This window comes from Lutjanus erythropterus, chromosome 11 (assembly GCF_056507025.1).
Source record: "Lutjanus erythropterus isolate fLutEry1 chromosome 11, fLutEry1.hap2, whole genome shotgun sequence".
Lineage (NCBI taxonomy): Eukaryota > Metazoa > Chordata > Actinopteri > Lutjaniformes > Lutjanidae > Lutjanus > Lutjanus erythropterus.
The window spans coordinates 12,912,067-12,927,872 of NC_139327.1; the positions used below are offsets into that span (position 1 = coordinate 12,912,067).

The following is a 15,806-nucleotide window of genomic DNA, read 5'->3' on the forward strand; positions in this document are numbered from 1 at the left end:
CAATATATTATATTAAGGAAAGTCTGCTTTTACTGATTTAACAGACCAAGATTATAATTAGGAAACACTGCCAGCTGAACTTAAAATTGATTGTGTGAAGATATTTAAACATTATTTTTTTTGTTAGTTTATTGGTATAGATGAATGACCAAAATTTCTGTCATGCCTGTAAAAATGGCCAAAGAAATCTGTAAACAATGAGATAATTCATTTTAATGTCTCACTGGCATTGCTAGTAGTCTGTTGATGGTAAAGTATGTTGAGTTTCACAGGGAATTTCAGCAGCTAACATGAAAATACAGAAAGATATTTATTAAACGGACGTCCACCCCACAGAGGAGAAACATTATTGAAAAAATGTTTCCCTTTTTCAACGTTTTGCCTGGAAAATTATGATTGCCAAATGACCTTTCCTATTAATGTAATTAGGCCTGATGTTATCTCCTCACAGTGTGCACCAGTGGCAGGCCTGCTGCTTACGCTCGGAGCGGAGCAGCGCTGTGAGGCAGCGGGGAGGTGCGGCACAGTACAGTAGAGCAGAGCAGAATGCAGTTTGAGCAGCTTAATGCTTGTGCAGCAGAATGCAGCTCAGTGTCATTGTGAATAATAAATACAAACCTGTCACACATTTTGTTTATGTGTTATTTTCTTTACCCTTCTGGTGCCTTCTGCTATCACCGACCCAGAGGCCCCACATGTGTTAATCTGGCCCAATCAGCTTGAGCAGAACATATTTTGTTTTCCAATTACCTGCCGACAGCACTCTGCTCACCCCACCATGACCAATTTACAAACTCGGTGTTCAGGCAATATATTTCCAATGCAAACAGCTTATTATCTACTGTATTACTAATTCTACCTACTGTAGATGGCTGTGTGTACAGTTGCTTACTGCATCAATGAAGAGCCAGAGACTGTAGCAGCACTGGTGGCTTTGACTTAAACATGATTAATAATGTATCCAAAAAGTGCTTTAAAGGGCAGAACTACATATTACGCTCATCATGCTCTAACATACACACAGGGACATACACTGTGCGTATCAAACTTCCCCTGTGAACGTGCTGGTGGCTTCTGACACCGAGATGATGAGCTGAAAATTAATTTTTCTATTTCATTTACACAGGAGGGCAGTAAGCGAATGAAGGCTGGTATGATGAACACACAGCAGCTGGTATGAACAGCAGAAATGTAATTACTAAAATGTGCTGCACCGGTAAATATCTCAGTTAAATGCCAAAGAACCCTACATGTGTAATTTGTAGCCAAAGCTGTTTTCCTGGGCTACTGGATTTATTGACGTTAATAAACTGCTATGCATACATCTTTTCCAAAGCTACCTGGCAGAAATGCATACCTCGGAACTGGCAATAAATAACCGACATCGACAAAATCGCAGATGCCGAGCAGTTAGTGATCCATATAAAAGGAAATACCTCTCCAGACTACTCACTGAAACATAAAAATTAATTATATTTAAGAGTCTGTGGAAAAGTAGGAAAAATTGTCAAATTCCCCCCCAAAACAAACTATCCCTTTTAACATAAGAGAGTAATGGTTTGTTCTCCCTGCCTTCTGCCACATGTACACAGTTAAAGACTCCAGCTCCCATGAACCTTAAAGGTACCGTGTGAAGCGTCTATTAATTTCTTTGTATTGTCAATCTTTGAGCAGATAGTAACAAACTTAAAAAATGAAACCTTACCCAACTATTTCATTTGCCTTTAAGAGTTTGTGGACTGAATTCTGTGTAAAAGACTTTGCATGTTTTGGGAACATTCCCCCTGGATGGCAGTTTGCGTGATGTGAGTGCGCTGTGCAAGTAAGGGAAAGCAAGCAGCAGAGAGTAACAGTGTTAAACGAAGTAGTTAGTTGTCGATCTGGTAATAAATGTACAGTACAGTTTACAGTGCATCAGTTAATAAATGCTGCAGCTTCTCAAGATCAAGAAAAGTCTCGTCAGATTTCCCAACTGCCAGAAAAGTGATGGAGTTAAGCCATGAAGTAAGCTGAGCAGGAAAGGCTAACCTGAAGCTAATGCTCATCGGCTATCAGTAGTGATCGTATCCCCTTCAGCTTTGTAATCCAGGGTTGAACTCTTGAATGTCTTTATGAAACGGATGTTGTTGTTAGCTGCCAACTGTCAATCCCATGATGCCTTGGGTCAAGTGTTGACCAATCAGAGACTGTGTTCCTGGCCTGTCGAGGGTGTAGCTCTGATCTCAAATGCATTGTACAGAGAAATAGCATGAGATTGATTCTCCAACATAAAATTTGCAGTGGAGATAGTAACGAGCTCAACCCGCTGACTGCAGTATTTTATCAACACAGTCCTATGTCATGTTTATGTGTGCTGACTGCAACTGCCAGTCTTTCATAACAGAAAATTCCACATAGTACCTTTAAATGGTTTAAAAGGTTCAAGAACATGAATGTGCAAAGTACACAGATACATACATTCAAACCCACTAAGATACATGTGGCATGTAGCAAAATGTCCTCACATTAATATACAGTCGGTCATGGATGGAACTGCTGTGGTGCTGTCACCTTTTCAGTATCACAAAACAATGACTTTGAAAGTGCAGCTGGAGTAATTTGTGGTTCATCATATTGTTGAACATGTCCGAGTTATCACACACCTTGACTTTTCCCTTTGTTTGTGGAAAAAAAATGCACAGAATTGTCCTGTGATCTTGACCATGCATGTCTTTAAATCCCTACTATGTTTCTGTCATGTCTTCATAGAATAACCACCACTGCTGCTTGCATGATGGACTTGAGGAGGTACCCTCTCGATGAACAGAACTGCACCCTGGAAATTGAAAGCTGTGAGTAATGCAAAAGAACCAACATTTTTTGACTTGGTCTCTCTCAACAAAGGCCTCCACCTTACCTCTAAAATTTACATGTAATTTTGATTTAGAGAACTCCTTAATGAAATATTTAGCATCTTTGGTAATGTTTGTCAGATGTTTTACGTCCACAGTTGATGACCGCCTTGAGAAACAGGGAAGAAATCAGAGCGCCTGCTGATTGCATTGATTACTTTTCCCTCAGTGTGACAGATGGACAGGGCCACCACTAGATCTTTGAATGCTGAAAGCAAAATGATAACATTTATATTAGGGACCTTTCTTGACCCTCAATATGGCTCCTAACCCTGAAGTTACATTAGTGTCTTTCAGTGTGTGACCGAATATAGTTTAATCTTTTAGCTCACATCCACCACAGGACACATAACCACTAACTAATAAATAAATAACAAGGAAGTAATAATTAGTTATTGGTTAAGTGCCATTTAGCTCCTGATTCATAGTTCAGCAGGAATGATTCATTACGGAAGTTTATGTTGTTTTTGTTAGCCATATGTTCTCAAATACACTAAATTATTATTATTATCTACAATTATCTGTAAAGGAATAGTCACTACAAGACAAGAAATAGTCCAGATTAACAAACAAGATATGTGACGTGTTAATTAATGCTGTTTCCACTCTTTATGCTAAGCTAAGCTAGCTGTCTCCCAGCCATAGCTTCATGTAGTATCAGGCTTTTTGTCTAACTGTCAGACAGAAATTGAATAAGCATAGTACTCCAAAATTTCTATAGATTTCAGAGTGATTCTGGAATTACTGGTCAGCTCTCTGTTACAGATTTCTTTGGTACTTCGTCTTTGATAAGGACTCAGGACTTTGTTGATCTTACTGTCAGGTTTTACTGCTGGGTCCTAAGACTGGAAAGAGAATAACTGACATTCCTAAATAGGCAGGGTTTCAAAATTATTACAAACTACAAATAAATTAATTATATTTTTATTATTATTGTCAAACAAATTTCATTAGCTTGACACATGCATAAATTCTATATTCTCAGGTCAGTCATGATGTTGGTGTGCACACTTGCTGATTAAATTTGAGTTAGACTTTAGCTTGACCTTTTCTCAAGTATAATATGAAGCTTCAAATCTTTCTTTAATACAGTTCTAACATGAGAGGTGGTTAAAGAGGCACTCCAGGGATTTAATATTGCACCTCTAAGTTACATATTTTAAAAAGACTCATCAAAATCGAAGCAACAGAGGCCGAGATATTCTGACTTTTAGTACCTAGTATAGGTCAGTCTCCAAAAATGCTTGCTCCTCCATTTTCGATAATGCAACCAAGGCACTTTTTTGTGAGACCCTCTCTGCCTGGTAAAGGCCACGTTTTAAATACTCCACACCTCCAGTTTGTAACATTTCTGTCATAAACTTGAAGTTGAGATAGTTAGATAAAAGTCTGAGAAAGTAACCCAGATGATGGGGTCATGATCCAACTCTTTTCACTGGCTGAGGAGCAGTACCCATGACTGTATGTAAAATTAGTGGAGTTACCCTTTAAAATAAATAAGACTGGGATGGAAAAAGGTGTGGCACATGCTTGTGAACTGGTAGCTTGACTCAGAAAGGAATATCTGCATGTTTATCTGGGAAGTCACCTTTGAAAACGGTATATGTACATACAGTGCATACAGGAGAAAATAAGACAATACTGCAGAATTACATGACATTACACAATATAATTTATTGACGTTTCATTTCATCTTTTTCAAATGCTTTCATTTAGATAAATCAATATCCAGGAGAAAAATATGCTAGTGGTTGTAATTAAAAATTGTATTCGCGTGATCATTTTCATTGACCGCTCCATCAATCAAGCCACTTGCTCAATACAGCAGATATTTGTGGTTGTTGTTGTTCAAAATAAAAGTGCAGAGTGTTTACCCTCGGGGACATCAGCAGGCAATGAAATATGGATATGCCATGAATTAAAAAGTTGCGAGAATATCTGCTGTTTGTGCTCGTGGAACGCTCTGCACCAGTGGGAGTCATGCACATTAACCATCAGTTTGATTGATTAGGCAGGCAGTTGTTTCAATTTCATGGACAATGTCACATTTCCTTAGCCTATAACCTCAGAGAGAGATTTAATGGTAATGAATCCTGGTCCCTTAGTGAGTTTAATGCCATCCAGGTCTGGACGTGGGGTAGTAGAATGTGAAATGTAGTTACACTTCCCGGACTGAGAAATTGCTCTGCAGTGAATGCATACTGGCCTATTGACATAAATCTACCGCTGTGGTCATTTTCAATTGCACTGCCAGTTGAGAATGTGTGGGAGCGCCATACCAAGTGACACATGTTAATAAATATTCATGCAGGCAGTAATGCATGCAGTGATACAGGAGTCTGGACAGTCGTGCATGTGACTGCAGGTTCGGGAGAACAGGCAGGTTTAAGTCTTAAGGATGTTTTTTTGTTTTAGTGCTGCATTTGGTGCTGCGTGGTCCTACTGGAGAAAACAGACACACGCTTTAACTTGGTTTAATTTTATTTCAAAAGATTACTTTTACATAAAAAATTAAAAAAACATGTTTGAGCCAATTACACTAATTTATATAAATGTGTTCCTTCTCACTTTGGTGACACTGAAGTACAGAATGTCTGTTGTGCTTCTGACTTTAAGTGTAAGTAAAACTGTCCCAACCATTACTCACAGGTTTCATTTTAAGTTTATTTTGAGCCATGTGAAAGATTTAGGGGTATTTATAGGCAGAACGTGGAAGAAATTAAATATGCTATTCATATTTATGTTTTCATCAGTGTAGGGTCACCTGAAAATAAGAATTGTTGTCTTTTTGTTGCCTTAGAAAAACAGCCTTATTCTGGTGTGCCTTATTTCAGAAGCTGAAAAACATTTATACACCCCCACCCTACAATTATTATAAATCATTAAGAGTAACTGGCTAAGCAACTAATAAACAAGGATCCAAGTTGAATTTTAGTGAAATATAGGTTAGCATTAGCAAACTTATATTTTCCTACATAAATCATTTTCATTTAACTTTATTTACTCTACATCTCCCATTCTAATCACTGGTTGTGTATAGGAAATACTAATGGGAAAGAAAGTCAGTGATGGTTCATAGCAAACCAAAAAATAAAGGATCCATCACCTAACACCACCATTTTAAAATGCGTCAAATTTAAGACAGAAATAAGATTTGCAAAAAAAAAAAAAAGAAGCATTTTCTTACCTCTGACTTACGTTCATGCAACACAGAGTAGATAGAAACAAGTGTCAGGGCGACCTGCACTCATTGTCCACATTCATAGAACATAGTTTAAATAGAAACATAGTTAACTTTAATGCTTGGCTCTTCATCACATTCACATGTTTTATTTTTCTCTCTTTCTTTCCTCTCCAATGAATTTGCCCTGACCTCGACACAGACGGATACACCACAGATGACATCGTATTCTTCTGGCAAGGAGGAGACAGCGCTGTGACGGGCGTTGACAAGTTAGAGTTACCTCAGTTCTCCATTGTAGACATCCGCCTGGTGTCCAGAGAGGTCAGGTTTACTACAGGTAAGACTGCTGTAAAAATGTTTCCGACCTAATTAGGCTGAAAGTGTCTGCTGCATACACAAAGTGATTCTTCCATGCTCTATGAACACCTCTGCATCAGTGTCACCCCTCTGAGCTCTGTGAGTGGGGGCATCAGTAAATACGTCATTGCCACTGCGGGGAATGAGATTCTATTTGAGTCGTGCCGGAAGACAATTTCTTTTTCAGTGCAGCAGATTGCAGGTGGTCACTTCCAAGTATTTGTAAAATAAAAGACAAAGTGCAACTGAAGTACCAAATGTTGACTCATGATAACTACAGTAATTGTTGTCTGACATATTTCATCTTCAGTGATCCTGTTAGAATCAGAATTAACTTAAATTGCAGTATTTATATTTTATGCAACTTTCTATTTCTATGTCACTACATTTCATAGGAACATACTATCATTTAGACCTATTTACATTTTACATTTACTTGTAATTTAAATACTTTGCAGCTGCTGTCATTGTATACACTTGGATATATGATGTATTTCTTGACTAAATGACCAAAAAGTATAAAGAATAATATAATATATATAGTACAGTAATAACACTTTGTTGAGTATAGTGGTTTGACATTAGCATCACCTGAAACAGTAAAATTTTTCTAACAGACTAATAATTCAATAAACACCAGCAGGGAACAGGCCATTCTCCATAATAAATACCTGTCAATTTTTTGGACTTTTATTTATTCTTTAAATGAGAAGATTGATACCACACTCATGTCTGTATGCTGAATATGAAGCTACAGCAAGCAGATGGTTAGCTTAGCTTAGCTTAGCATAAAGACTGGAAAAGGGACTTATTCGCTTTTTCTTCAGTGGGACCAGCTAGCCTGGCTATGTCCAAACGTATTAAACAAATCTGCCTACTAGCACTTCTAAAGCTCACTTATTAACGTGTTAGATGTCAAGAAGTGTATGAAAATTTAGTGTAAAGACAAGGGGTTATGAGGGGTTGTGTCCATAGATAGTATGATAAATGGTGTGCATAGCCTCTGTGACATCACTCATAGATTCCTGAGGAGACATTATGAAGCTTGCAGTGTATCAGCTCCAGCCATCCCCGTCTTTGCAGCTCCTGACTCCACTGACTCCTGGTGGAGCAGCTACCTAGCGACTAGCCACCTGCGACGGTACCCACCTGTCAGTGAAAGTGGGCACACCCTTAAGTCTGTATAACTTTAAGCCTTAATATAATTTAAACAGGTGAGTTATATAAAATGTCACCCCTGTACAGTTGTCATAAAAGAGGAAATTAGCTATAGAGACCAAAACCTTTTTTTTTTAATGCCAGGCTGTAAACATATTTATTTCGGCTATAAAGAAAGTATTTTAACATGGAGGTCTATGGGGATTTACCTGCTTTTGGAGCCAGCCCCAATTGACCAGTGCAGTTTTTGGCACTTCCACGTTCACTTCATTTTTCACCCCTGGAGGTTGCCACTTGGTTGTGCCTTTTTTTTTGGCATGGTGACTTCCTGTAGTCCTGTTGTAGTCCTGTAATCATCTAGGGTTGTCAGGCAACAAGGGCACACTCCAGGAACGAGATATAACATGTAAAATAGTGGGGCTCAGAGGTGCTTGTGGTTTACAATGGTTTTCACCTTTGGACAGAGCCAGCCTAGCTGCATGTCATTGTTTCTAGTCTTTATGCTAAGCTAAGCTAACTGTCTCTCTGTGTTTTGCTTGGTATTTAGTGCACAGACATAAGAGTGGTATCGATCTTCTCATTCAACTTTTGGTAAAGAAGTGAATAAATGTATTCCAAAACTATTTTTTGAAGTAAAGGACTGACTGAGACATCTTGAAAGTTATATGGATTGCTCCCAAAATGTTCCACAAGAAGATCTGAATTTTAACTACAATGTAACACAACAGTGTAACACATACAGTACCTTGGACAGTAGACTGCATATTCTACAAACAGGGACCATTTGACATTTTCATGTCAAGGACCTCCACAATTAGACTGTGGACCCCAGTGATCAAACTAGGATCACTCTAAATTTCAATCTATCAAAACTGCCAACCATCTTTGTTTACTTATTTTTTCTGGGGAACCTCTACAGCACATTCAAGGACCCCTGTTGGTCCTCAGACCCCACTTTGAAGACCTCTGTGTTAGATTGTGCTGACTGCAAGCAGTATGGTTTCAGATCTGTGTTTTAACCTCTGACATACTGTATGATGACGGCACACAGACTTCAAGATCAAGAAAAAGTCCAATGAAACAACTAAAAGTGATGTGTTAGTAAGAGAAAATCTTTGTTTGAATTTATCAGTGATCTTATTTCAGCTGACCCCAGCTTAACCATAAGCACCCTCCCTGTTGTAGAAGGAAGACAAAACAGAAATTTCAGTGTAATTCTCATGTTTGACTTTAATGAAATCCAGGAACATTTGTTGCCACCATTAATCTGGGATGTACTTGGGCGATCTGAGGCATTTGTCTCCGACTTGATGAAGTACGTATGCTAAGGTATTGATTCATTAAAAGATTTAGAGGAACCTGGAGATGATGAGGTCATTCATCATTGTGTGTTCCCCATAGCAAATAGCCTTTTTAGATTAAAACCATCACGCTTATCTGAAGCCTTTTTTCTTCAGTGACATATTGGAAATAAAACTGTAGATAGAATACATAGGATGAAATTTAACTATATTTAGAGCAATTTGTATTGTTTCCAACTTTGTAAATATCCAGCTGTAGCTGAAGCACAGAGGCCCTGCCTTGGTGTTTATATTGCTTTTTGCATCAGCATTGTATTGTTGTGGTTGTTTAAATTAAAGTGCAGTCAAAAGACCAATTAATGCCTTGGCACAAGGAGCTGATATTTTCCTCCAAACTGTGCAACGCAATGACTTACCACCTTGCAGCCACATACTGTATATTTTCCTTCCTCTTTTAGTGTAAAGGCATGCGCTGCAATTATGCACCTCTAAAATGCCCTTTTGGTAATGTTTAGAGGACAGAGAAAGTGTGAAAGAAAAGCAGAGCAGCTCTCTGTGACAATTCTCAGAGGGATGCTGGAGCTGCCTGCTGAGATAGGGGGTTGCAGAAAAATCTGCCGTGTTTGCGACTTTCTGCCATGTTTAATTGGAATCGAACTTGTCCCTGGAAAGGAATCCATCGCTTTGGGGAAATTAAGTGCTCCATCTGAACAAATGGAGAAATGACTACCCTGCGCGTTGTCAAAGTGCAGACTTTGGAACTCTTTAAGTTGTGCCAACGTTTTTCCCCCCTTTTTTTCACTGATGTGTTTTCACCCTGCCCCATCATTCCATCCTTTCTCCTTACAGGTTCATATCCAAGGCTTTCGCTGAGTTTCAGGATTAAGAGGAACATTGGATATTTCATCCTGCAGACGTATATGCCCTCCATCTTGATCACCATCCTCTCCTGGGTCTCCTTCTGGATCAATTATGATGCCTCTGCAGCTCGGGTGGCCCTGGGTAAGACACAGCCACAGACCACTGCATTATTCAGCTTCCACCTGTCTCCATTAAAATCCACTGATTAGCACAGGAGCTAACGGCACGATCAATTACATACACAACAAACTGTTACATTTATAGGCTTTTGTCTGCATTTATAAAATTCACATTTGGATTCAGTAAAAAAAAAAGTTCAGTATTCCATTTTCCTGACTCAGCTGCATCAGTTATTAATTTCTCACATCCACTTTTACATCATCTCCCTTTACAAGTGGTTACAGTATTTATAAGGTTTTATTAATTTTACAATTCAAATGACGTGTACAAAAATAAATCAAAAGAAGTTTAAATAACACTGAAAATAAACAACATAAATAACACAAACATCAAAATAAAACTTAACATGAGTTCATCTTATAATATACATATTCAATCTAATATACTCAAAAAATATCCACGTATATCAGTTATTTCTCTTCAGTCGTATTGCTCCTATAGCTTCTGTTCTGCTCCCATGTGATGTTCACGTGGGTCAACTTGTGTCGTGTAAACACTGACATCATAAACACTGATGTACATGTTAAAAATACGGACTGATGAGTAGTACTCATTACATACTATGAGTAAGCCTGAGCGACATGCTTACTCATAACATAAATGTGCCTGGTTACCTTAAAGTAGCACACAGAATGTCACAATACATAACAAGTCTCAGTTACACTATGAATGAATGAATGATTTTATTTTTGGATGATAAAACATATATAACACTGCACTGCAGTCATTACACACAGTATAAATCACAGAGGATGAAAACACAGTGAAGCCTGAAGGCTTATTTCCATTGTGGTCCTCTAGTGCAACACTCAACACACCATAAGATAAAGCAAAACAAGAACAAGACAGCAAGTGAACACACTACAATCAACACATATATGTTTGTTTTCTTGGTCATTAAAAGCTAAATATTAAGACTGCATATGCTACATCGCACTGTGTAACCATTTCGTTAAGGCCACTTTAACATGCTCCGTGAAGTACTTAATTTCCAATTTGTGGGCAGATTATTCCACTGCACTCAATCTAAGCTATAGAGTAAGAAAAGGTACCTTGTGTAGCCATGATTGTGTATCACTGTTTTTGTGATGTTAATGACATTTGACAAATTTACTTTACATTTCTTACATTAGTGTCTACATGCTATGACAAAGCAGCTCTCCGACTCACATATATGAGGAGTATTTACACGCTGTTAGTCCAATAAAACAGTAGTTTAAAGCTACTACGAGAACTTTTATATTTTGATCATTTTGGAGGCTCCTTCGGACAAAAGCAGTAGAGTTTCCACCATAATAACCACAAAACAAAATGTCAAAAATAACATTGTCTACATAAAAATCTGCTTCTACATAATTTTAAAGGCAAATATTACACTTTTTTTTGCACTACATTCTGCATTCTGACCACTTAAGTTACCACAGATTCAGACTTCACGTAAAGACCATCTTACAGAATGTGACGCACCATAAATGACACAGTACATGAAGTTCTTTCTTCACCTGACCAGCAGCAACATTGAAATGCTGTTTATGTGCCTATGTATCACAAGTAATAATCAAATAATATGATTTTTAATAACATTACACTGACATGAGCTGTTCTTTTGATTCATAAGTACTTTTACTTTATTTTATGTATATTTTGCTGACAATAATTTTGTGCTTATGACTTCCCATTAAGTCATTAGCACATGTGTAATTGTAAATGTTGAAAGTGAGCTCTAACTTCTTCTTCTTCTTCTGATGGTGAATTCCTTGTTTCTGTGTGCTCCCGCGCTCAGGTGTGACAACGGTGCTTACCATGACAACAATTAACACCCACCTTAGGGAGACTCTCCCAAAGATTCCGTATGTGAAAGCCATCGACGTCTACCTCATGGGCTGTTTTGTGTTTGTGTTCCTGGCCCTGCTCGAATATGCCTTTGTAAATTACGTGTTCTTTGGCCGGGGCCCTGCTCAACAGAAGAAAATCAATGAGCGGCTGAACAAAGCCAACAACGAGCGCACAAGATACGAAGAGAAGCGCCTGAGGGAACAGGTTTGCATCTTCATCTGCTACCTCTGTTGTAGTCTGCCTCTCTGTGTCAGTCAGAGTTCAAGTACAAAACAACTATGTTCTGCACACAAGATTTCTAGCCACAGTCATTTTATCCAAAGACACATATACAGTATTCCCTGGAGTAACCTTCCAGAAGCATACTAATGCCACCACGGCCCAATATGCATTCACCAACCATCATCCATTGCTTCTCCCTCAAGCACTGACTGCTTTTTATCGAGCATAGCCTTTTTCATTGAGATAGCGATTCATCTAGCTCAACAGTGGTGTTAACATTCTCATTTCTTATTTAGGTTGTTGTCTATGTTTATGCTGTAGGCTTCATTCATTCTCATTCTGCTACCTTGTATTTTAATATGTATTTTCTAACTAAAGTGGACAAATTGTCATAATGCAGAATAAGAATTTGGCACCGGCAGATGCTGAAATGGTCAGAGTGAATGAAGCCTCCCCCTGTTTTTTTGTGTGTGAAGTACTAAATGCTTACTCAAAGTTGTTCCTGTTAAATCTATGTCCTAATGCATTGTGTAATTCTTGAGAAAATGTGCTTATTTGCCAGGATTTTATAGCCATTTTAATGTTCTCTTCATTTTTCTTTCACATTGCAAGGACTCCATTTCCGTGCCGTTTCAAACCAACACCTTCAGGTCATTTACACAGCGAAGAAATCTGTATCTCGAGGAACAAAGAAAAGTTGGGGTACATGTATTTAGAAATCATATCAGCTGTAGGCCAGCCTTCACAGTAAAGTCAGATGATTAAGGCTGTGACTTAATGAAAAAAAAAACACTAATAGATGTCTGTTTAAAGAAACTCTTTGTTAACTACAACCCCAATCCCAAAAAAGTTGGGACATCATGTAAAATGTAAAAAAAAAAAAAGCTGCAATGATTTGCAAATCATTTTTGACTTATATTGAATACAGTACAAAGATGATATATTTACTGTTCAGACTGATAAACTTTATTGTTTTTTGTAAATTTACACTTATGCTGAATTTGAGTTTGGACAGGGGCAACAAAGGACTGGGAAAGCTGCAGAATGCTAAAAAAGCATCAATGTTGAATGCCTGTGACCTTTGACCCCTCAGGCAAAGTACACTACATGGGCTCAGGAACACTTTGGAAAACTGCTGTCAGTAAACACAGTTTGCTGCTGCATCTACATGCAAGTTAAAACTCTTAACAAAGAGAAAGGGACAAATATCATCCAGAAACGGTGCTGGCTTCTTTGGGCCCGAGCTCATCTGAGATGGACGGACACGAAGTGGAAAAGTGTGCTGTGGCCTGACAAGTCCACATTTCAGATTGTTTTCAGAAATCAGGGATGATGTGAAAAGGACCATCCAGACTGTGACCAGCGCTAACTTCAAAAGTCAGCATCTGTGATTTTTATGGGGGTGTGTTAGTGCCCATGGCATCATGGATAACTGTCACATCAGTAAAGGCCTTGTTAATACTGACAGGTACATACGGGCTTTGGAGCAACATATGCTGCCATCCAGATGATGTCTTTTTCGGAGACCTATTCCAGCAAGACAATGCCAAGACACATTCTGCATGTGTTCCAGCAGCGTGGCTTCATAGTAAAAGAGTTCAGGTAGTAGACAGACCCGCCTGCAGTCCAGGCCTGTCTTCCATTGAAAATGTGTGGTGCATTATGAAGCACAAAATACAACAACAGAAGCCTTGGACTGTTGAGCACCTGAAGTCGTATATCAAGCAAGAATTTTTAAAAAGTTTGCTTTCGAAATTTCAACAATTAGTCTCCTCAGTTCCCAAACACTTACTGAGTGTCATTAAAAGAAAAGGTGATGTAAATAAACATATCCCTGTTCAAACTTTTTTAGAAGATGTTGCAGGCATCGAATTGAGAATGAGTGTCCAAAAAACTATTAAGTTAATCATTTTGAACATTAAATATATTGTCTTTGTGATGTATTAAACTGAATATGGGTTGAAAAGTTTTGCAAATCATTGCACTGCATCCCAATTTTTTTGGAATTGGGGTTGTATTTCTGTTGCATGCAAGAAATCCATATCATCCCTACATTTTGCTTTAGCTTGACAGCTTGGGGGACGGGAGGGGGGCTTAATATAATTAATATATTAAGGGAATTTGGGGGCTGCTGTTGGACATTTCAGCCCCCACTGACTCTCGGTGTCTTTCCCCTCTCCTCGCAGGTGGATGCGTACGGAAACATCCTCCTCACCACGCTGGAGATGAACAACGAAGTGATGCCTTCTGACGTGGGGAGCAGCGTCAGTGACTCTCGGAATTCCGTCATGTCCTTCGACAGCTCCGGGGTCCAATTCAGGAAGCCCATGGCGCCCCGAGACGGCTTCAGCCACCACTCGCTGGACCGGAGCGCCATGCGGAGCCGGGCCAACTGCCGGTTACGGCGACGCTCCTCCAAGCTCAAGTTGAAAATCCCAAACCTGTCAGATGTTAGCACCATTGACAAGTGGTCCCGGGTCATTTTCCCTATCACCTTTGGATTTTTCAACCTAATCTACTGGTTGTACTATGTGAATTGATGTGCATCCTACTAGGAATCATGGGCCATATTTTGAGAGCACATTAAATTGGCTTTGATACAGTTCCAAAATATGTATACACATATACAAGTTGAACATATGTATATGCATATTTCTATATATTATATTTATATATACACATGTGAAATCTGAAGGACCTTTCTGCTGTACAAAGTATTAATAGGATGACTTGAATGTTTAAGAATAATTGTGAGAGAAGAATTTCAAGGCTTTGAGTTTCTTTTTCCTCCTGAAAGAAAGAAAGAAACAAACAAACAAACAAACAAACAAACATGAGATCCCAGCAGGGGTTTTAGGGACTAAAGACTGCATGATATTTTTGCTAAAAAAGAAAACAAAGAAAAAAGAGAAAGTGAAAGCTCTTGAGAGAGAAAAGATGTCTCAGAGTCCCATTGACTTTTTATTGATACTTATTGTGATCAAAAATCCTCTACTGCAGCTCATGAAATCAGTGGTGGCTCGTCTGTTCAGGCATCAGCTGAGTGAGATCCTTGACACCCCCCCCCTCCCCCCCAAAATCCCTCGCCGCCCTCATCTGACCCGTCATCCCACAAACCCTCCAGTTCCCCTACCTTTTGGCCCATGGATAACATGCACGGAAATCTCCGGTTCTACTATGTACAGCAACCTTGTTTGGATTATGTGTTGTTCCTTGGGTTTTTTGAAGTGATATCGTTCTCTTTATCGGACATCAGCTCTGGCCTAATGGTCTCCATTAGAGGCCCGTGTGGATGGGATGTTTGGCCGCCACATTCCCGCCGCCCAGAGTCAACGCAAACTTGTATTCCTTTCTCTTCTCATGTTATTTTTAGAAAACACGTCCTTTGGGGGTGGGGGATCTTTTTCATTATGGTTAAAAACAAGTGCTGATTATTGTAGATATGATTTTGTCTTGAAAAATACTGTGATTTCAGAGAGTGTCGGAACATGTTCTAGAGCTAGGGCATTATGAGATAAAAGAGTCAAAGGTATGCATTACTCATTTTGATTGTGTGAAAAAAAACATATTCTATACATTTTATCATTCAGATGCTCATGAAAGTATACTTGTACTGTTTCTTTCCTCCTATTGATTGATTCAGATGCTCTTTAGATGCAGAGTTCATTGACGTCATATCCTGCTTTGTGTTTGCTTAAAGGAAATGTGTGTTTGGGGGGGGGGGTTGCTTTTGTGATTCGTTTTAAATTATTCCACAGTGAAGATGTGAGGACATGTATATTCAAAAAGAGTCAACATATCAGCCCACAGTTTGAC

The 15,806-nt window shown here is 38.8% G+C and overlaps 1 protein-coding gene across 2 annotated transcripts in view; it reads left to right on the forward strand.

Annotated features, from left to right (window-relative positions):
* gabrb4 (gamma-aminobutyric acid type A receptor subunit beta4) overlaps nt 1–15,535 on the forward strand; it is a 77,752-nt gene extending 62,217 nt beyond the window's left edge. Inside the window, exons 5-10 of one of the 2 annotated variants that reach the window (XM_084730846.1) lie at nt 2,749–2,831; nt 6,275–6,412; nt 9,741–9,893; nt 11,716–11,972; nt 12,603–12,692; nt 14,177–15,535. In XM_084730846.1, the coding sequence (XP_084586972.1) occupies nt 2,749–2,831; nt 6,275–6,412; nt 9,741–9,893; nt 11,716–11,972; nt 12,603–12,692; nt 14,177–14,530 (1,075 nt within the window). In that variant the 3' untranslated portion in view covers nt 14,531–15,535. The remainder of the gene's footprint in view (nt 1–2,748; nt 2,832–6,274; nt 6,413–9,740; nt 9,894–11,715; nt 11,973–12,602; nt 12,693–14,176) is intronic. The other variant, XM_084730847.1, reaches the window with a different exon arrangement.
* The last annotated feature ends 271 nt before the right edge of the window (nt 15,536–15,806 follow it).